General features: G+C 53.4%; 2 protein-coding genes across 2 annotated transcripts; both read left to right on the forward strand.

Moving 5' to 3' along the window:
• Positions 1–4768: 4768 nt before the first annotated feature.
• On the forward strand, positions 4769–6408 carry LOC307065848 (Golgi-associated RAB2 interactor protein 4-like; the record flags this gene model as incomplete). Its single annotated transcript, XM_079722828.1, has 2 exons — positions 4769–5542; positions 6358–6408. 2 exons carry the CDS (start codon positions 4769–4771, stop codon positions 6406–6408), a joined length of 825 nt encoding a protein of 274 aa, XP_079578954.1.
• A 3935-nt stretch (positions 6409–10343) lies between these two features.
• Positions 10344–12125, forward strand: LOC307065855 (Golgi-associated RAB2 interactor protein 4-like; the record flags this gene model as incomplete). Its single annotated transcript, XM_079722845.1, has 2 exons — positions 10344–11072; positions 11415–12125. 2 exons carry the CDS (start codon positions 10344–10346, stop codon positions 12123–12125), a joined length of 1440 nt encoding a protein of 479 aa, XP_079578971.1.
• Between the last annotated feature and the right edge of the window lie 1542 nt (positions 12126–13667).

Here is a 13667-nt window from a genome sequence, read left to right on the forward strand (position 1 = left end):
GCTTGACAAAGCGTCCGCATCGCGGGCAACGACAAAGGTGGAGACAGCAGGGGTGGCAGGAGGCACCGCAGCGGGTGCTTTGAGCTCGGCAGTGATCAAGTCTCCTGCCGCTGAAGAGCAGAGCACGGCCATAGCAGCCACAGCCAGCGACGGGCCTGGAGGAAGCAAAACCAACATAGCCACTGGGGACACTGCCAGAACATCCCTGAGGAGCGGGAAAACGGCCTTGGCAGGTGCTGAGAACAATCCACAGTATGCTTCCAGCACGTCCACCAGCCTCTCCCCAGGGGCCGGCATGACTGTGGTCGGAGCAGAACCTACCAGCAAGACTGTCAAAGGAAGAGCCGACAAGGACGATGACGGGACCCTCGTCTCAAGCTTGCCACAGGAAGGCAAAGTGAGCGAACAGGATGGCAGCTCACAGAGAGTGTCCCAGGCCCACAAGGGAAGAAGGGAGAGGAGGGAGCACTGGGGAGAGGACAGAGCTCTTACGAGCCCCTCGCTCTGCAGTTCCGTGGAAAGCCACCACAAGGCAGCGGGGAGCAAGACAATCCCCAAAGCAGCTGGCCCAGGCTCAGGCGGCCGCAGAGCCACTACAGATGACCAAAAGGCCAAAGGCCACGGCAGCCCGGGGGGCAGCGAGCAGGGCACTGCTCCCAAAGGCATCAGCCGTGCTCCCATCACCAGTGAGTCCAAGACCTCGCACAGATCGGGCAGGAGCTTATCTCCAGCGCGTTCGGGTCCCACCACCAACATACTCAGCAGGATCAGCTCTTGCTTCAGGAATATGAGAGCCAGACTCACAAAAAAGACAGTGGCCTCGTCACGAAATAAACATGGGAGCATCCTGGCGAAGCCAGTGGAAGGGACCCGAATGGAGGCCATCACAGAGACAGCAGAGAGTGGCCAGGGGCTGGAAATCACTGGTGTGACATCTGAGACCATGGAGCCAGTGACCGTTGAAGCCCATCAATAGGACCTAGAGCTGGGAGCTGCAAAGGGGACCAGGGCTCTGGGAAATACCCCTGGAGAGCCCATTTCAGCTTCCTTACTGCAATTTAAATAAAAAAACATACAGTCTGAGAATGCACGCAGTGTTTTGTCTGAAGTTCTAGGTCCCGAAGCACAGCCGTAGCCTCACAGTGGATTCTGTGATGTCAGCTGTGCCACAGTCTGAGACCCAGTGTCCAGGCAAGGGCAGCCCCACCTCACACGCATGCTCAGCGCCAACAGCAGTTGGCTTCCATCTGGCTTCCACTCCTTTCTGGCTTTGCCCCTCAGGGCCATGGCTCAAAGTCAGACTATGGTCTGGGAAGCTCTCCTTCACTAGCCCCCTATTCTTTCTGTTTTTTGTTTGTTTGTTTGTTTTTTGCGGTACGCGGGCCACTCACTGTTGTGGCCTCTCCCGTCACGGAGCACAGGCTCCGGACGAGCAGGCCCAGCGGCCATGGCTCACGGGCCCAGCCGCTCCGCGGCATGTGGGACCTACCAGGACCGGGGCACGAACTCATGTTCCCTGCATCCTCAGGTGGACTCTCAACCACTGCGCCACCAGGGAATCCCCCCTATTCTTTTTATAAACGCTTATTCCCCCTGAAGGTCTGTAAACAGAGCCAGAACAGGACTCATGTCCCCTCGGGCTATTCAGTGGACAGAAATAAGGGCGGCAGTATTAGCTAGCAATCAGAACAGCAAGCACTCTCATCTAGACTTAGCCGTTCCCTGCCCACGTATATACCCTGGAGAAACACACATGTTCTAAGAAACAACTCTGAGAATGTTTAGAGCAAAAATAACTTAACAGCAAAACACGGGAAACAGCCCAAATTTCCATCAGCAGAATTCATACAGCAGGATAGGATGAGATTGGAATATTCAATAGTGAAAAATAAATGAGCTACACACATTAGCATAGATCAACTTCTCATGATTTTTAAAAACATCAAAAGAATGGGATACAGTTCCACTCATGGAACCATTCTGAAACAAGCTCAAACAACAGATTGCATAGGGTACGTGTTTAAAACAACGGTAGCTAAAAATGAGGGAAGAGTAAACACAAAATTGAGGACAGTTTTCTCTAGGGTGGAAAGGCTAGGTCAAGGAGGTGGACACAAGGCTGTTAGTGCTGCTGGGAATTGTTCTGTCTCTTAAGCAAGATGGTAGGTACACAGGTGTTGTATTTTTCACATTTTACTAACTCTGAAATCAGGATGGTCCTACAATCACCGTGGCAGTTGTGAGGAAGTTATTGCCAATGCCTTTCTCTTTCTTTCACTTTTATTTATGCACAAAAGTGATGTCAGAAAGGCTTGGCATCTTTAAAGTACCTTTATTTAAGGTAAAGTACAAGAACACTTGTTTGGTTATTAGGAAAAGAAGGAACGAGATGCCTATTTGACAGATGAGAACACTGAGGCTCAGAGAAGGTAACCTGCTCCAGTCGCACAATGGGATCTTTGCAGAACAGTGATCCACCAGCCCACTTCTCTATGCAAAGCCCTGTCTGTAGTTTGAGAAGGAAGCAAGCAAACAAGCCCGAGATAGGACCAGCACAAGAACCCGAGGCACCACCATTCTTACCATCATGTTCCAAAACTACAGAGATGAGCATCAATTTTACTAGATTGAGGGGAGGGAGGGGTGGGGGCTGGGAGCCGGTTTTCGAACTTCAGTGAGCTCACAGCTCTTAGCTGGCCTTTTCTCGAGAGCATCCAGTCCACCCTTGAGCTGTGTCTGGCTCCCAGGCTTCTACCTCTAGCCTCTGGCATGACCCGGGCTGCGGCCAGAAACAGGCTCCCACCTGGAATTCCAGCGTTCACTCCTGGAACGTCCAGCGTCCAGTCCTCCTCCAGCCACTAATTCAACTTTTCAATGCCCTGCTCAGAAGGGTTTCTCCACACCAAATCTGCAGGCACTTTTTTCTTCTGGGGCTCCAAAACCAAATCCTTAAACCTCACATGAGGGAGAGTATTTGTTAGGTCAGAGCATCCTTGTTGATTGGACCTCCAGTTTGTGACTTCCACAGACCTCATCACGGGAGGCTGGGGAGAGGTCTCTTCTGTTGGTGGACGGAATGGTGGGCACTTGGTGGGGAGCACTGCTGAGAAAGGGAGCCAGCCCAAGACCTACACATGTGCACTGTTTCCCCTGGCCAAACAAGGTTCCTGACCCCAGAATTAACCCAGAGTTTCCGAGAAGACTAGGAGCTGCAGGGAGCCGCAATTAATGCTTTACTCTCCACCAGCTTTTCCTTGGACCCAAGGAGGAGAAGTTACAAAAAGATCACATCACACTCCTTTGATCTTATGACTTCCACACAGGCAAGTGCAGGGAAACACTAGTCTGAAGGAAGAAAATGCATTAAAAACACGTGCATAGGGACTCCGCTGGTGGCGCAGTGGTTAAGAATCCGCCTGCCGACGCAGGGGACCCGGGTTCGAGCCCTGGTCCAGGAAGATCCCACATGCCACGGAGCAACTAAGCCCGTGCGCCACAACTACCGAGGCCCGCACGCCTAGAGCCCGTGCTCCCCAACAAGAGAAGCCAAAAATAAATAATAAAATAAATTTACAGAAAACAAAAAACAAAAAAACACGTGCATAGCCCTTAGCTGTTTATAAAGTTCTTGAATGTGTGTGCCCCCTTCCGATTCTCACGTCTTTCCATTTTGCAGATAAGCAAACGGAAGTTCAGAGCATTTAAAGGACTGGCTCAAGGTGGCAGGTGATGGTGCAGAGAGGGAGCTACCTCGGTGCAACAACTTTCAGACAGTGTGCCACCCCGGTCCCGCACAGAGGTACACAGATGGTGGAGGAGACAGGACAGCACGAGTAATGATCACAACTCTGAGTGACAAATACAATGAGAGGCGTGTGTTTGGGGACTGGATCTATTCAGAGGAGGGGGTCTGGGGCATGGGAAGGAGTTCTGGGTTAGGGAAGGCTTCACAGGGGAATTGGCACTCACCATCGTCCACGTTTACTGAGATTTTATGAAAGGACAGACTAAGGACCGCCACTGCCAACTCTGCCTTATTCGATACAATTAAACCACGAGCTTAAATGGTTCAAATTGATCCCATCATCTTACATTCCTATAGATTTCATCCAGTAGCTGAATTTGGGGGAGGAAAAGAAAAAGGACCCACACAAAACTTTCCCACTTGAAGACATTTTTATTTTGGTAACGCACCTGAGTCCCTGGCAGGATGGGCCTGTCCTCCGCGGGGGCAGTGGGGTGTTTGGGAGAGGATGGGGGCCCTGCCCTGAGGGGGCAGCTGGGGGATGAGGCAAAGGGCTTTGTGACAGTGATAGGTCACAAAGGGCTTTGTGACACTGATAGGTCACAAAGGGCATCAGAGGATAAATAGGCTGTGCCAGGGGGTTAGGCTGACAAAGTGGTTACTTCTCTCGCTAGGACGGAAGTTCACCACGGCCTCTTGGGGAGATAAAAACCCAGAAGCAGAAGTGAGGTGAGGCGGAGGGGGAGCCTACCGTACCTCTCGACACACTTGAAGAGAGTCAGCCTGGGCTCCAGGCGCCCTACAGCGTCCCCACTGTGATCATCTGTGCCCCTACTCACACCCCGGCCTCTGGGAGACCCTGAGGCAAACGTGGGGGCCTGTGGGGCGGGCTTGGAAGACCTGCCGTAGGGCCGCCTGTGTGACGCAGGAGCATCGCGGCTCGCTCTTCGGCCAGTGAGGCCGAGGGAGGGAAGAGCCAGGGACCCGCCTTAACCGCGCTGCCTGTCGTGATCAAAGACAGCCATGAGTGGGGACTCTCTGCTCCCGTATCACACGGCCCGGAGCAGCACCTGGGTGGACCTGTTCAACACCACCACGGGGAAGCTGCAGCAGCAACTGCACAAGGGCGAATACCACATATTCAAGTACGCAGCAATATTCGAGAGCGACTTCATCCAGGTCACGAAGAGGGGAGAAGCGATTGACGTGCACAACTGGGGCGGCATGGTGACCATGGGCATCACATCCACCAGCCCCGTCCTCCCGCTCCCAGACATCATGCTGCTGGCCCGACGGGCCACCGGCTGTGAAAAGCACGCCGAGCGCAGCCCGGCCACCAAGGGCAAGAGCCACAAGGCTGCAAAGACCTTAGAGCTCACCAGGCTCCTTCCCTTGGAGTTCGTGAGGATCTCCACTCACAATCGTGAGAAACAACAGCTGCGCGTGAAGCTTGCCACTGGCCGCTGCTTCTACCTGCAGCTGTGTCCCCCTCTGGACGCGCGGGAAGACCTCTTCGCCGAGTGGGAACAGCTGATTGACCTCCTGCGACCACCAGTGGACAGTGAAAGCAACACCTATGCCGTTCCCGTCTGGGACATGACCTGCGTGCCTGTGTTCGAGGAGGAGGAGGACGGGAGGAGCCCGGCCGTGGAGGATTTCCAAGGAAAGGGGCGTCAGGACCAGGTGAGCGTCAGCAGCCTCCACACGTGCCCTGAGGTGGCCGGGGCCACGTCTGCAGCTTTTGCGGGGGGCGAAGGGATCCAACTGGACTCCCACAAGCCCGATACCATGCCCGATGTGGCCACTGCGAAAGCAAAACCTACTACAGGGCTTGACAAAGCGTCCGCATCGCGGGCAACGACAAAGGTGGAGACAGCAGGGGTGGCAGGAGGCACCGCAGCGGGTGCTTTGAGCTCGGCAGTGATCAAGTCTCCTGCCGCTGAAGAGCAGAGCACGGCCATAGCAGCCACAGCCAGCGACGGGCCTGGAGGAAGCAAAACCAACATAGCCACTGGGGACACTGCCAGAACATCCCTGAGGAGCGGGAAAACGGCCTTGGCAGGTGCTGAGAACAATCCACAGTATGCTTCCAGCACGTCCACCAGCCTCTCCCCAGGGGCCGGCATGACTGTGGTCGGAGCAGAACCTACCAGCAAGACTGTCAAAGGAAGAGCCGACAAGGACGATGACGGGACCCTCGTCTCAAGCTTGCCACAGGAAGGCAAAGTGAGCGAACAGGATGGCAGCTCACAGAGAGTGTCCCAGGCCCACAAGGGAAGAAGGGAGAGGAGGGAGCACTGGGGAGAGGACAGAGCTCTTACGAGCCCCTCGCTCTGCAGTTCCGTGGAAAGCCACCACAAGGCAGCGGGGAGCAAGACAATCCCCAAAGCAGCTGGCCCAGGCTCAGGCGGCCGCAGAGCCACTAGAGATGACCAAAAGGCCAAAGGCCACGGCAGCCCGGGGGGCAGCGAGCAGGGCACTGCTCCCAAAGGCATCAGCCGTGCTCCCATCACCAGTGAATCCAAGACCTCGCACAGATCGGGCAGGAGCTTATCTCCAGCGCGTTCGGGTCCCACCACCAACATACTCAGCAGGATCAGCTCTTGCTTCAGGAATATGAGAGCCAGACTCACAAAAAAAACAGTGGCCTCGTCACGAAATAAACATGGGAGCATCCTGGCGAAGCCAGTGGAAGGGACCCGAATGGAGGCCATCACAGAGACAGCAGAGAGTGGCCAGGGGCTGGAAATCACTGGTGTGACATCTGAGACCATGGAGCCAGTGACCGTTGAAGCCCATCAATAGGACCTAGAGCTGGGAGCTGCAAAGGGGACCAGGGCTCTGGGAAATACCCCTGGAGAGCCCATTTCAGCTTCCTTACTGCAATTTAAATAAAAAAACATACAGTCTGAGAATGCACGCAGTGTTTTGTCTGAAGTTCTAGGTCCCGAAGCACAGCCGTAGCCTCACAGTGGATTCTGTGATGTCAGCTGTGCCACAGTCTGAGACCCAGTGTCCAGGCAAGGGCAGCCCCACCTCACACGCATGCTCAGCGCCAACAGCAGTTGGCTTCCATCTGGCTTCCACTCCTTTCTGGCTTTGCCCCTCAGGGCCATGGCTCAAAGTCAGACTATGGTCTGGGAAGCTCTCCTTCACTAGCCCCCTATTCTTTCTGTTTTTTGTTTGTTTGTTTGTTTTTTGCGGTACGCGGGCCACTCACTGTTGTGGCCTCTCCCGTCACGGAGCACAGGCTCCGGACGAGCAGGCCCAGCGGCCATGGCTCACGGGCCCAGCCGCTCCGCGGCATGTGGGACCTACCAGGACCGGGGCACGAACTCATGTTCCCTGCATCCTCAGGTGGACTCTCAACCACTGCGCCACCAGGGAATCCCCCCTATTCTTTTTATAAACGCTTATTCCCCCTGAAGGTCTGTAAACAGAGCCAGAACAGGACTCATGTCCCCTCGGGCTATTCAGTGGACAGAAATAAGGGCGGCAGTATTAGCTAGCAATCAGAACAGCAAGCACTCTCATCTAGACTTAGCCGTTCCCTGCCCACGTATATACCCTGGAGAAACACATATGTTCTAAGAAACAACTCTGAGAATGTTTAGAGCAAAAATAACTTAACAGCAAAACACGGGAAACAGCCCAAATTTCCATCAGCAGAATTCATACAGCAGGATAGGATGAGATTGGAATATTCAATAGTGAAAAATAAATGAGCTACACACATTAGCATAGATCAACTTCTCATGATTTTTAAAAACATCAAAAGAATGGGATACAGTTCCACTCATGGAACCATTCTGAAACAAGCTCAAACAACAGATTGCATAGGGTACGTGTTTAAAACAACGGTAGCTAAAAATGAGGGAAGAGTAAACACAAAATTGAGGACAGTTTTCTCTAGGGTGGAAAGGCTAGGTCAAGGAGGTGGACACAAGGCTGTTAGTGCTGCTGGGAATTGTTCTGTCTCTTAAGCAAGATGGTAGGTACACAGGTGTTGTATTTTTCACATTTTACTAACTCTGAAATCAGGATGGTCCTACAATCACCGTGGCAGTTGTGAGGAAGTTATTGCCAATGCCTTTCTCTTTCTTTCACTTTTATTTATGCACAAAAGTGATGTCAGAAAGGCTTGGCATCTTTAAAGTACCTTTATTTAAGGTAAAGTACAAGAACACTTGTTTGGTTATTAGGAAAAGAAGGAACGATATGCCTATTTTACAGATGAGAACACTGAGGCTCAGAGAAGGTAACCTGCTCCAGTCGCACAATGGGATCTTTGCAGAACAGTGATCCACCAGCCCACTTCTCTATGCAAAGCCCTGTCTGTAGTTTGAGAAGGAAGCAAGCAAACAAGCCCGAGATAGGACCAGCACAAGAACCCGAGGCACCACCATTCTTACCATCATGTTCCAAAACTACAGAGATGAGCATCAATTTTACTAGATTGAGGGGAGGGAGGGGTGGGGGCTGGGAGCCGGTTTGCGAACTTCAGTGAGCTCACAGCTCTTAGCTGGCCTTTTCTCGAGAGCATCCAGGCCACCCTTGAGCTGTGTCTGGCTCCCAGGCTTCTACCTCTAGCCTCTGGCATGTCCCGGGCTGCGGCCAGAAACAGGCTCCCACCTGGAATTCCAGCGTTCACTCCTGGAACGTCCAGCGTCCAGTCCTCCTCCAGCCACTAATTCAACTTTTCAATGCCCTGCTCAGAAGGGTTTCTCCACACCAAATCTGCAGGCACTTTTTTCTTCTGGGGCTCCAAAACCAAATCCTTAAACCTCACATGAGGGAGAGTATTTGTTAGGTCAGAGCATCCTTGTTGATTGGACCTCCAGTTTGTGACTTCCACAGACCTCATCACGGGAGGCTGGGGAGAGGTCTCTTCTGTTGGTGGACGGAATGGTGGGCACTTGGTGGGGAGCACTGCTGAGAAAGGGAGCCAGCCCAAGACCTACACATGTGCACTGTTTCCCCTGGCCAAACAAGGTTCCTGACCCCAGAATTAACCCAGAGTTTCCGAGAAGACTAGGAGCTGCAGGGAGCCGCAATTAATGCTTTACTCTCCACCAGCTTTTCCTTGGACCCAAGGAGGAGAAGTTACAAAAAGATCACATCACACTCCTTTGATCTTATGACTTCCACACAGGCAAGTGCAGGGAAACACTAGTCTGAAGGAAGAAAATGCATTAAAAACACGTGCATAGGGACTTCGCTGGTGGCGCAGTGGTTAAGAATCCGCCTGCCGACGCAGGGGACCCGGGTTCGAGCCCTGGTCCAGGAAGATCCCACATGCCACGGAGCAACTAAGCCCGTGCGCCACAACTACCGAGGCCCGCACGCCTAGAGCCCGTGCTCCCCAACAAGAGAAGCCAAAAATAAATAATAAAATAAATTTACAGAAAAAAGAAAACAAAAAAAACACGTGCATAGCCCTTAGCTGTTTATAAAGTTCTTGAATGTGTGTGCCCCCTTCCGATTCTCACGTCTTTCCATTTTGCAGATAAGCAAACGGAAGTTCAGAGCATTTAAAGGACTGGCTCAAGGTGGCAGGTGATGGTGCAGAGAGGGAGCTACCTCGGTGCAACAACTTTCAGACAGTGTGCCACCCCGGTCCCGCACAGAGGTACACAGATGGTGGAGGAGACAGGACAGCACGAGTAATGATCACAACTCTGAGTGACAAATACAATGAGAGGCGTGTGTTTGGGGACTGGATCTATTCAGAGGAGGGGGTCTGGGGCATGGGAAGGAGTTCTGGGTTAGGGAAGGCTTCACAGGGGAATTGGCACTCACCATCGTCCACGTTTACTGAGATTTTATGAAAGGACAGACTAAGGACCGCCACTGCCAACTCTGCCTTATTCGATACAATTAAACCACGAGCTTAAATGGTTCAAATTGATCCCATCATCTTACATTCCTATAGATTTCATCCAGTAGCTGAATTTGGGGGAGGAAAAGAAAAAGGACCCACACAAAACTTTCCCACTTGAAGACATTTTTATTTTGGTAACGCACCTGAGTCCCTGGCAGGATGGGCCTGTCCTCCGTGGGGGCAGTGGGGTGTTTGGGAGAGGATGGGGGCCCTGCCCTGAGGGGGCAGCTGGGGGATGAGGCAAAGGGCTTTGTGACAGTGATAGGTCACAAAGGGCTTTGTGACACTGATAGGTCACAAAGGGCATCAGAGGATAAATAGGCTGTGCCAGGGGGTTAGGCTGACAAAGTGGTTACTTCTCTCGCTAGGACGGAAGTTCACCACGGCCTCTTGGGGAGATAAAAACCCAGAAGCAGAAGTGAGGTGAGGCGGAGGGGGAGCCTACCGTACCTCTCGACACACTTGAAGAGAGTCAGCCTGGGCTCCAGGCGCCCTACAGCGTCCCCACTGTGATCATCTGTGCCTCTACTCACACCCCGGCCTCTGGGAGACCCTGAGGCAAACGTGGGGGCCTGTGGGGCGGGCTTGGAAGACCTGCCGTAGGGCCGCCTGTGTGACGCAGGAGCATCGCGGCTCGCTCTTCGGCCAGTGAGGCCGAGGGAGGGAAGAGCCAGGGACCCGCCTTAACCGCGCTGCCTGTCGTGATCAAAGACAGCCATGAGTGGGGACTCTCTGCTCCCGTATCACACGGCCCGGAGCAGCACCTGGGTGGACCTGTTCAACACCACCACGGGGAAGCTGCAGCAGCAACTGCACAAGGGCGAATACCACATATTCAAGTATGCAGCAATATTCGAGAGCGACTTCATCCAGGTCACGAAGAGGGGAGAAGCGATTGACGTGCACAACTGGGGCGGCATGGTGACCATGGGCATCACATCCACCAGCCCCGTCCTCCCGCTCCCAGACATCATGCTGCTGGCCCGACGGGCCACCGGCTGTGAAAAGCACGCCGAGCGCAGCCCGGCCACCAAGGGCAAGAGCCACAAGGCTGCAAAGACCTTAGAGCTCACCGGGCTCCTTCCCTTGGAGTTCGTGAGGATCTCCACTCACAATCGTGAGAAACAACAGCTGCGCGTGAAGCTTGCCACTGGCCGCTGCTTCTACCTGCAGCTGTGTCCCCCTCTGGACGCGCGGGAAGACCTCTTCGCCGAGTGGGAACAGCTGATTGACCTCCTGCGACCACCAGTGGACAGTGAAAGCAACACCTATGCCGTTCCCGTCTGGGACATGACCTGCGTGCCTGTGTTCGAGGAGGAGGAGGACGGGAGGAGCCCGGCCGTGGAGGATTTCCAAGGAAAGGGGCGTCAGGACCAGGTGAGCGTCAGCAGCCTCCACACGTGCCCTGAGGTGGCCGGGGCCACGTCTGCAGCTTTTGCGGGGGGCGAAGGGATCCAACTGGACTCCCACAAGCCCGATACCATGCCCGATGTGGCCACTGCGAAAGCAAAACCTACTACAGGGCTTGACAAAGCGTCCGCATCGCGGGCAACGACAAAGGTGGAGACAGCAGGGGTGGCAGGAGGCACCGCAGCGGGTGCTTTGAGCTCGGCAGTGATCAAGTCTCCTGCCGCTGAAGAGCAGAGCACGGCCATAGCAGCCACAGCCAGCGACGGGCCTGGAGGAAGCAAAACCAACATAGCCACTGGGGACACTGCCAGAACATCCCTGAGGAGCGGGAAAACGGCCTTGGCAGGTGCTGAGAACAATCCACAGTATGCTTCCAGCACGTCCACCAGCCTCTCCCCAGGGGCCGGCATGACTGTGGTCGGAGCAGAACCTACCAGCAAGACTGTCAAAGGAAGAGCCGACAAGGACGATGACGGGACCCTCGTCTCAAGCTTGCCACAGGAAGGCAAAGTGAGCGAACAGGATGGCAGCTCACAGAGAGTGTCCCAGGCCCACAAGGGAAGAAGGGAGAGGAGGGAGCACTGGGGAGAGGACAGAGCTCTTACGAGCCCCTCGCTCTGCAGTTCCGTGGAAAGCCACCACAAGGCAGCGGGGAGCAAGACAATCCCCAAAGCAGCTGGCCCAGGCTCAGGCGGCCGCAGAGCCACTAGAGATGACCAAAAGGCCAAAGGCCACGGCAGCCCGGGGGGCAGCGAGCAGGGCACTGCTCCCAAAGGCATCAGCCATGCTCCCATCACCAGTGAGTCCAAGACCTCGCACAGATCGGGCAGGAGCTTATCTCCAGCGCGTTCGGGTCCCACCACCAACATACTCAGCAGGATCAGCTCTTGCTTCAGGAATATGAGAGCCAGACTCACAAAAAAGACAGTGGCCTCGTCACGAAATAAACATGGGAGCATCCTGGCGAAGCCAGTGGAAGGGACCCGAATGGAGGCCATCACAGAGACAGCAGAGAGTGGCCAGGGGCTGGAAATCACTGGTGTGACATCTGAGACCATGGAGCCAGTGACCGTTGAAGCCCATCAATAGGACCTAGAGCTGGGAGCTGCAAAGGGGACCAGGGCTCTGGGAAATACCCCTGGAGAGCCCATTTCAGCTTCCTTACTGCAATTTAAATAAAAAAACATACAGTCTGAGAATGCACGCAGTGTTTTGTCTGAAGTTCTAGGTCCCGAAGCACAGCCGTAGCCTCACAGTGGATTCTGTGATGTCAGCTGTGCCACAGTCTGAGACCCAGTGTCCAGGCAAGGGCAGCCCCACCTCACACGCATGCTCAGCGCCAACAGCAGTTGGCTTCCATCTGGCTTCCACTCCTTTCTGGCTTTGCCCCTCAGGGCCATGGCTCAAAGTCAGACTATGGTCTGGGAAGCTCTCCTTCACTAGCCCCCTATTCTTTCTGTTTTTTGTTTGTTTGTTTGTTTTTTGCGGTACGCGGGCCACTCACTGTTGTGGCCTCTCCCGTCACGGAGCACAGGCTCCGGACGAGCAGGCCCAGCGGCCATGGCTCACGGGCCCAGCCGCTCCGCGGCATGTGGGATCTACCAGGACCGGGGCACGAACTCATGTTCCCTGCATCCTCAGGTGGACTCTCAACCACTGCGCCACCAGGGAATCCCCCCTATTCTTTTTATAAACGCTTATTCCCCCTGAAGGTCTGTAAACAGAGCCAGAACAGGACTCATGTCCCCTCGGGCTATTCAGTGGACAGAAATAAGGGCGGCAGTATTAGCTAGCAATCAGAACAGCAAGCACTCTCATCTAGACTTAGCCGTTCCCGGCCCAGGTATATACCCTGGAGAAACACATATGTTCTAAGAAACAACTCTGAGAATGTTTAGAGCAAAAATAACTTAACAGCAAAACACGGGAAACAGCCCAAATTTCCATCAGCAGAATTCATACAGCAGGATAGGATGAGATTGGAATATTCAATAGTGAAAAATAAATGAGCTACACACATTAGCATAGATCAACTTCTCATGATTTTTAAAAACATCAAAAGAATGGGATACAGTTCCACTCATGGAACCATTCTGAAACAAGCTCAAACAACAGATTGCATAGGGTACATGTTTAAAACAACGGTAGCTAAAAATGAGGGAAGAGTAAACACAAAATTGAGGACAGTTTTCTCTAGGGTGGAAAGGCTAGGTCAAGGAGGTGGACACAAGGCTGTTAGTGCTGCTGGGAATTGTTCTGTCTCTTAAGCAAGATGGTAGGTACACAGGTGTTGTATTTTTCACATTTTACTAACTCTGAAATCAGGATGGTCCTACAATCACCGTGGCAGTTGTGAGGAAGTTATTGCCAATGCCTTTCTCTTTCTTTCACTTTTATTTATGCACAAAAGTGATGTCAGAAAGGCTTGGCATCTTTAAAGTACCTTTATTTAAGGTAAAGTACAAGAACACTTGTTTGGTTATTAGGAAAAGAAGGAACGATATGCCTATTTTACAGATGAGAACACTGAGGCTCAGAGAAGGTAACCTGCTCCAGTCGCACAATGGGATCTTTGCAGAACAGTGATCCACCAGCCCACTTCTCTATGCAAAGCCCTGTCTGTAGTTTGAG

This window comes from Hyperoodon ampullatus (assembly GCF_949752795.1).
Source record: "Hyperoodon ampullatus genome assembly, chromosome: 2".
Classification (NCBI taxonomy): Eukaryota; Metazoa; Chordata; class Mammalia; order Artiodactyla; family Ziphiidae; genus Hyperoodon; species Hyperoodon ampullatus.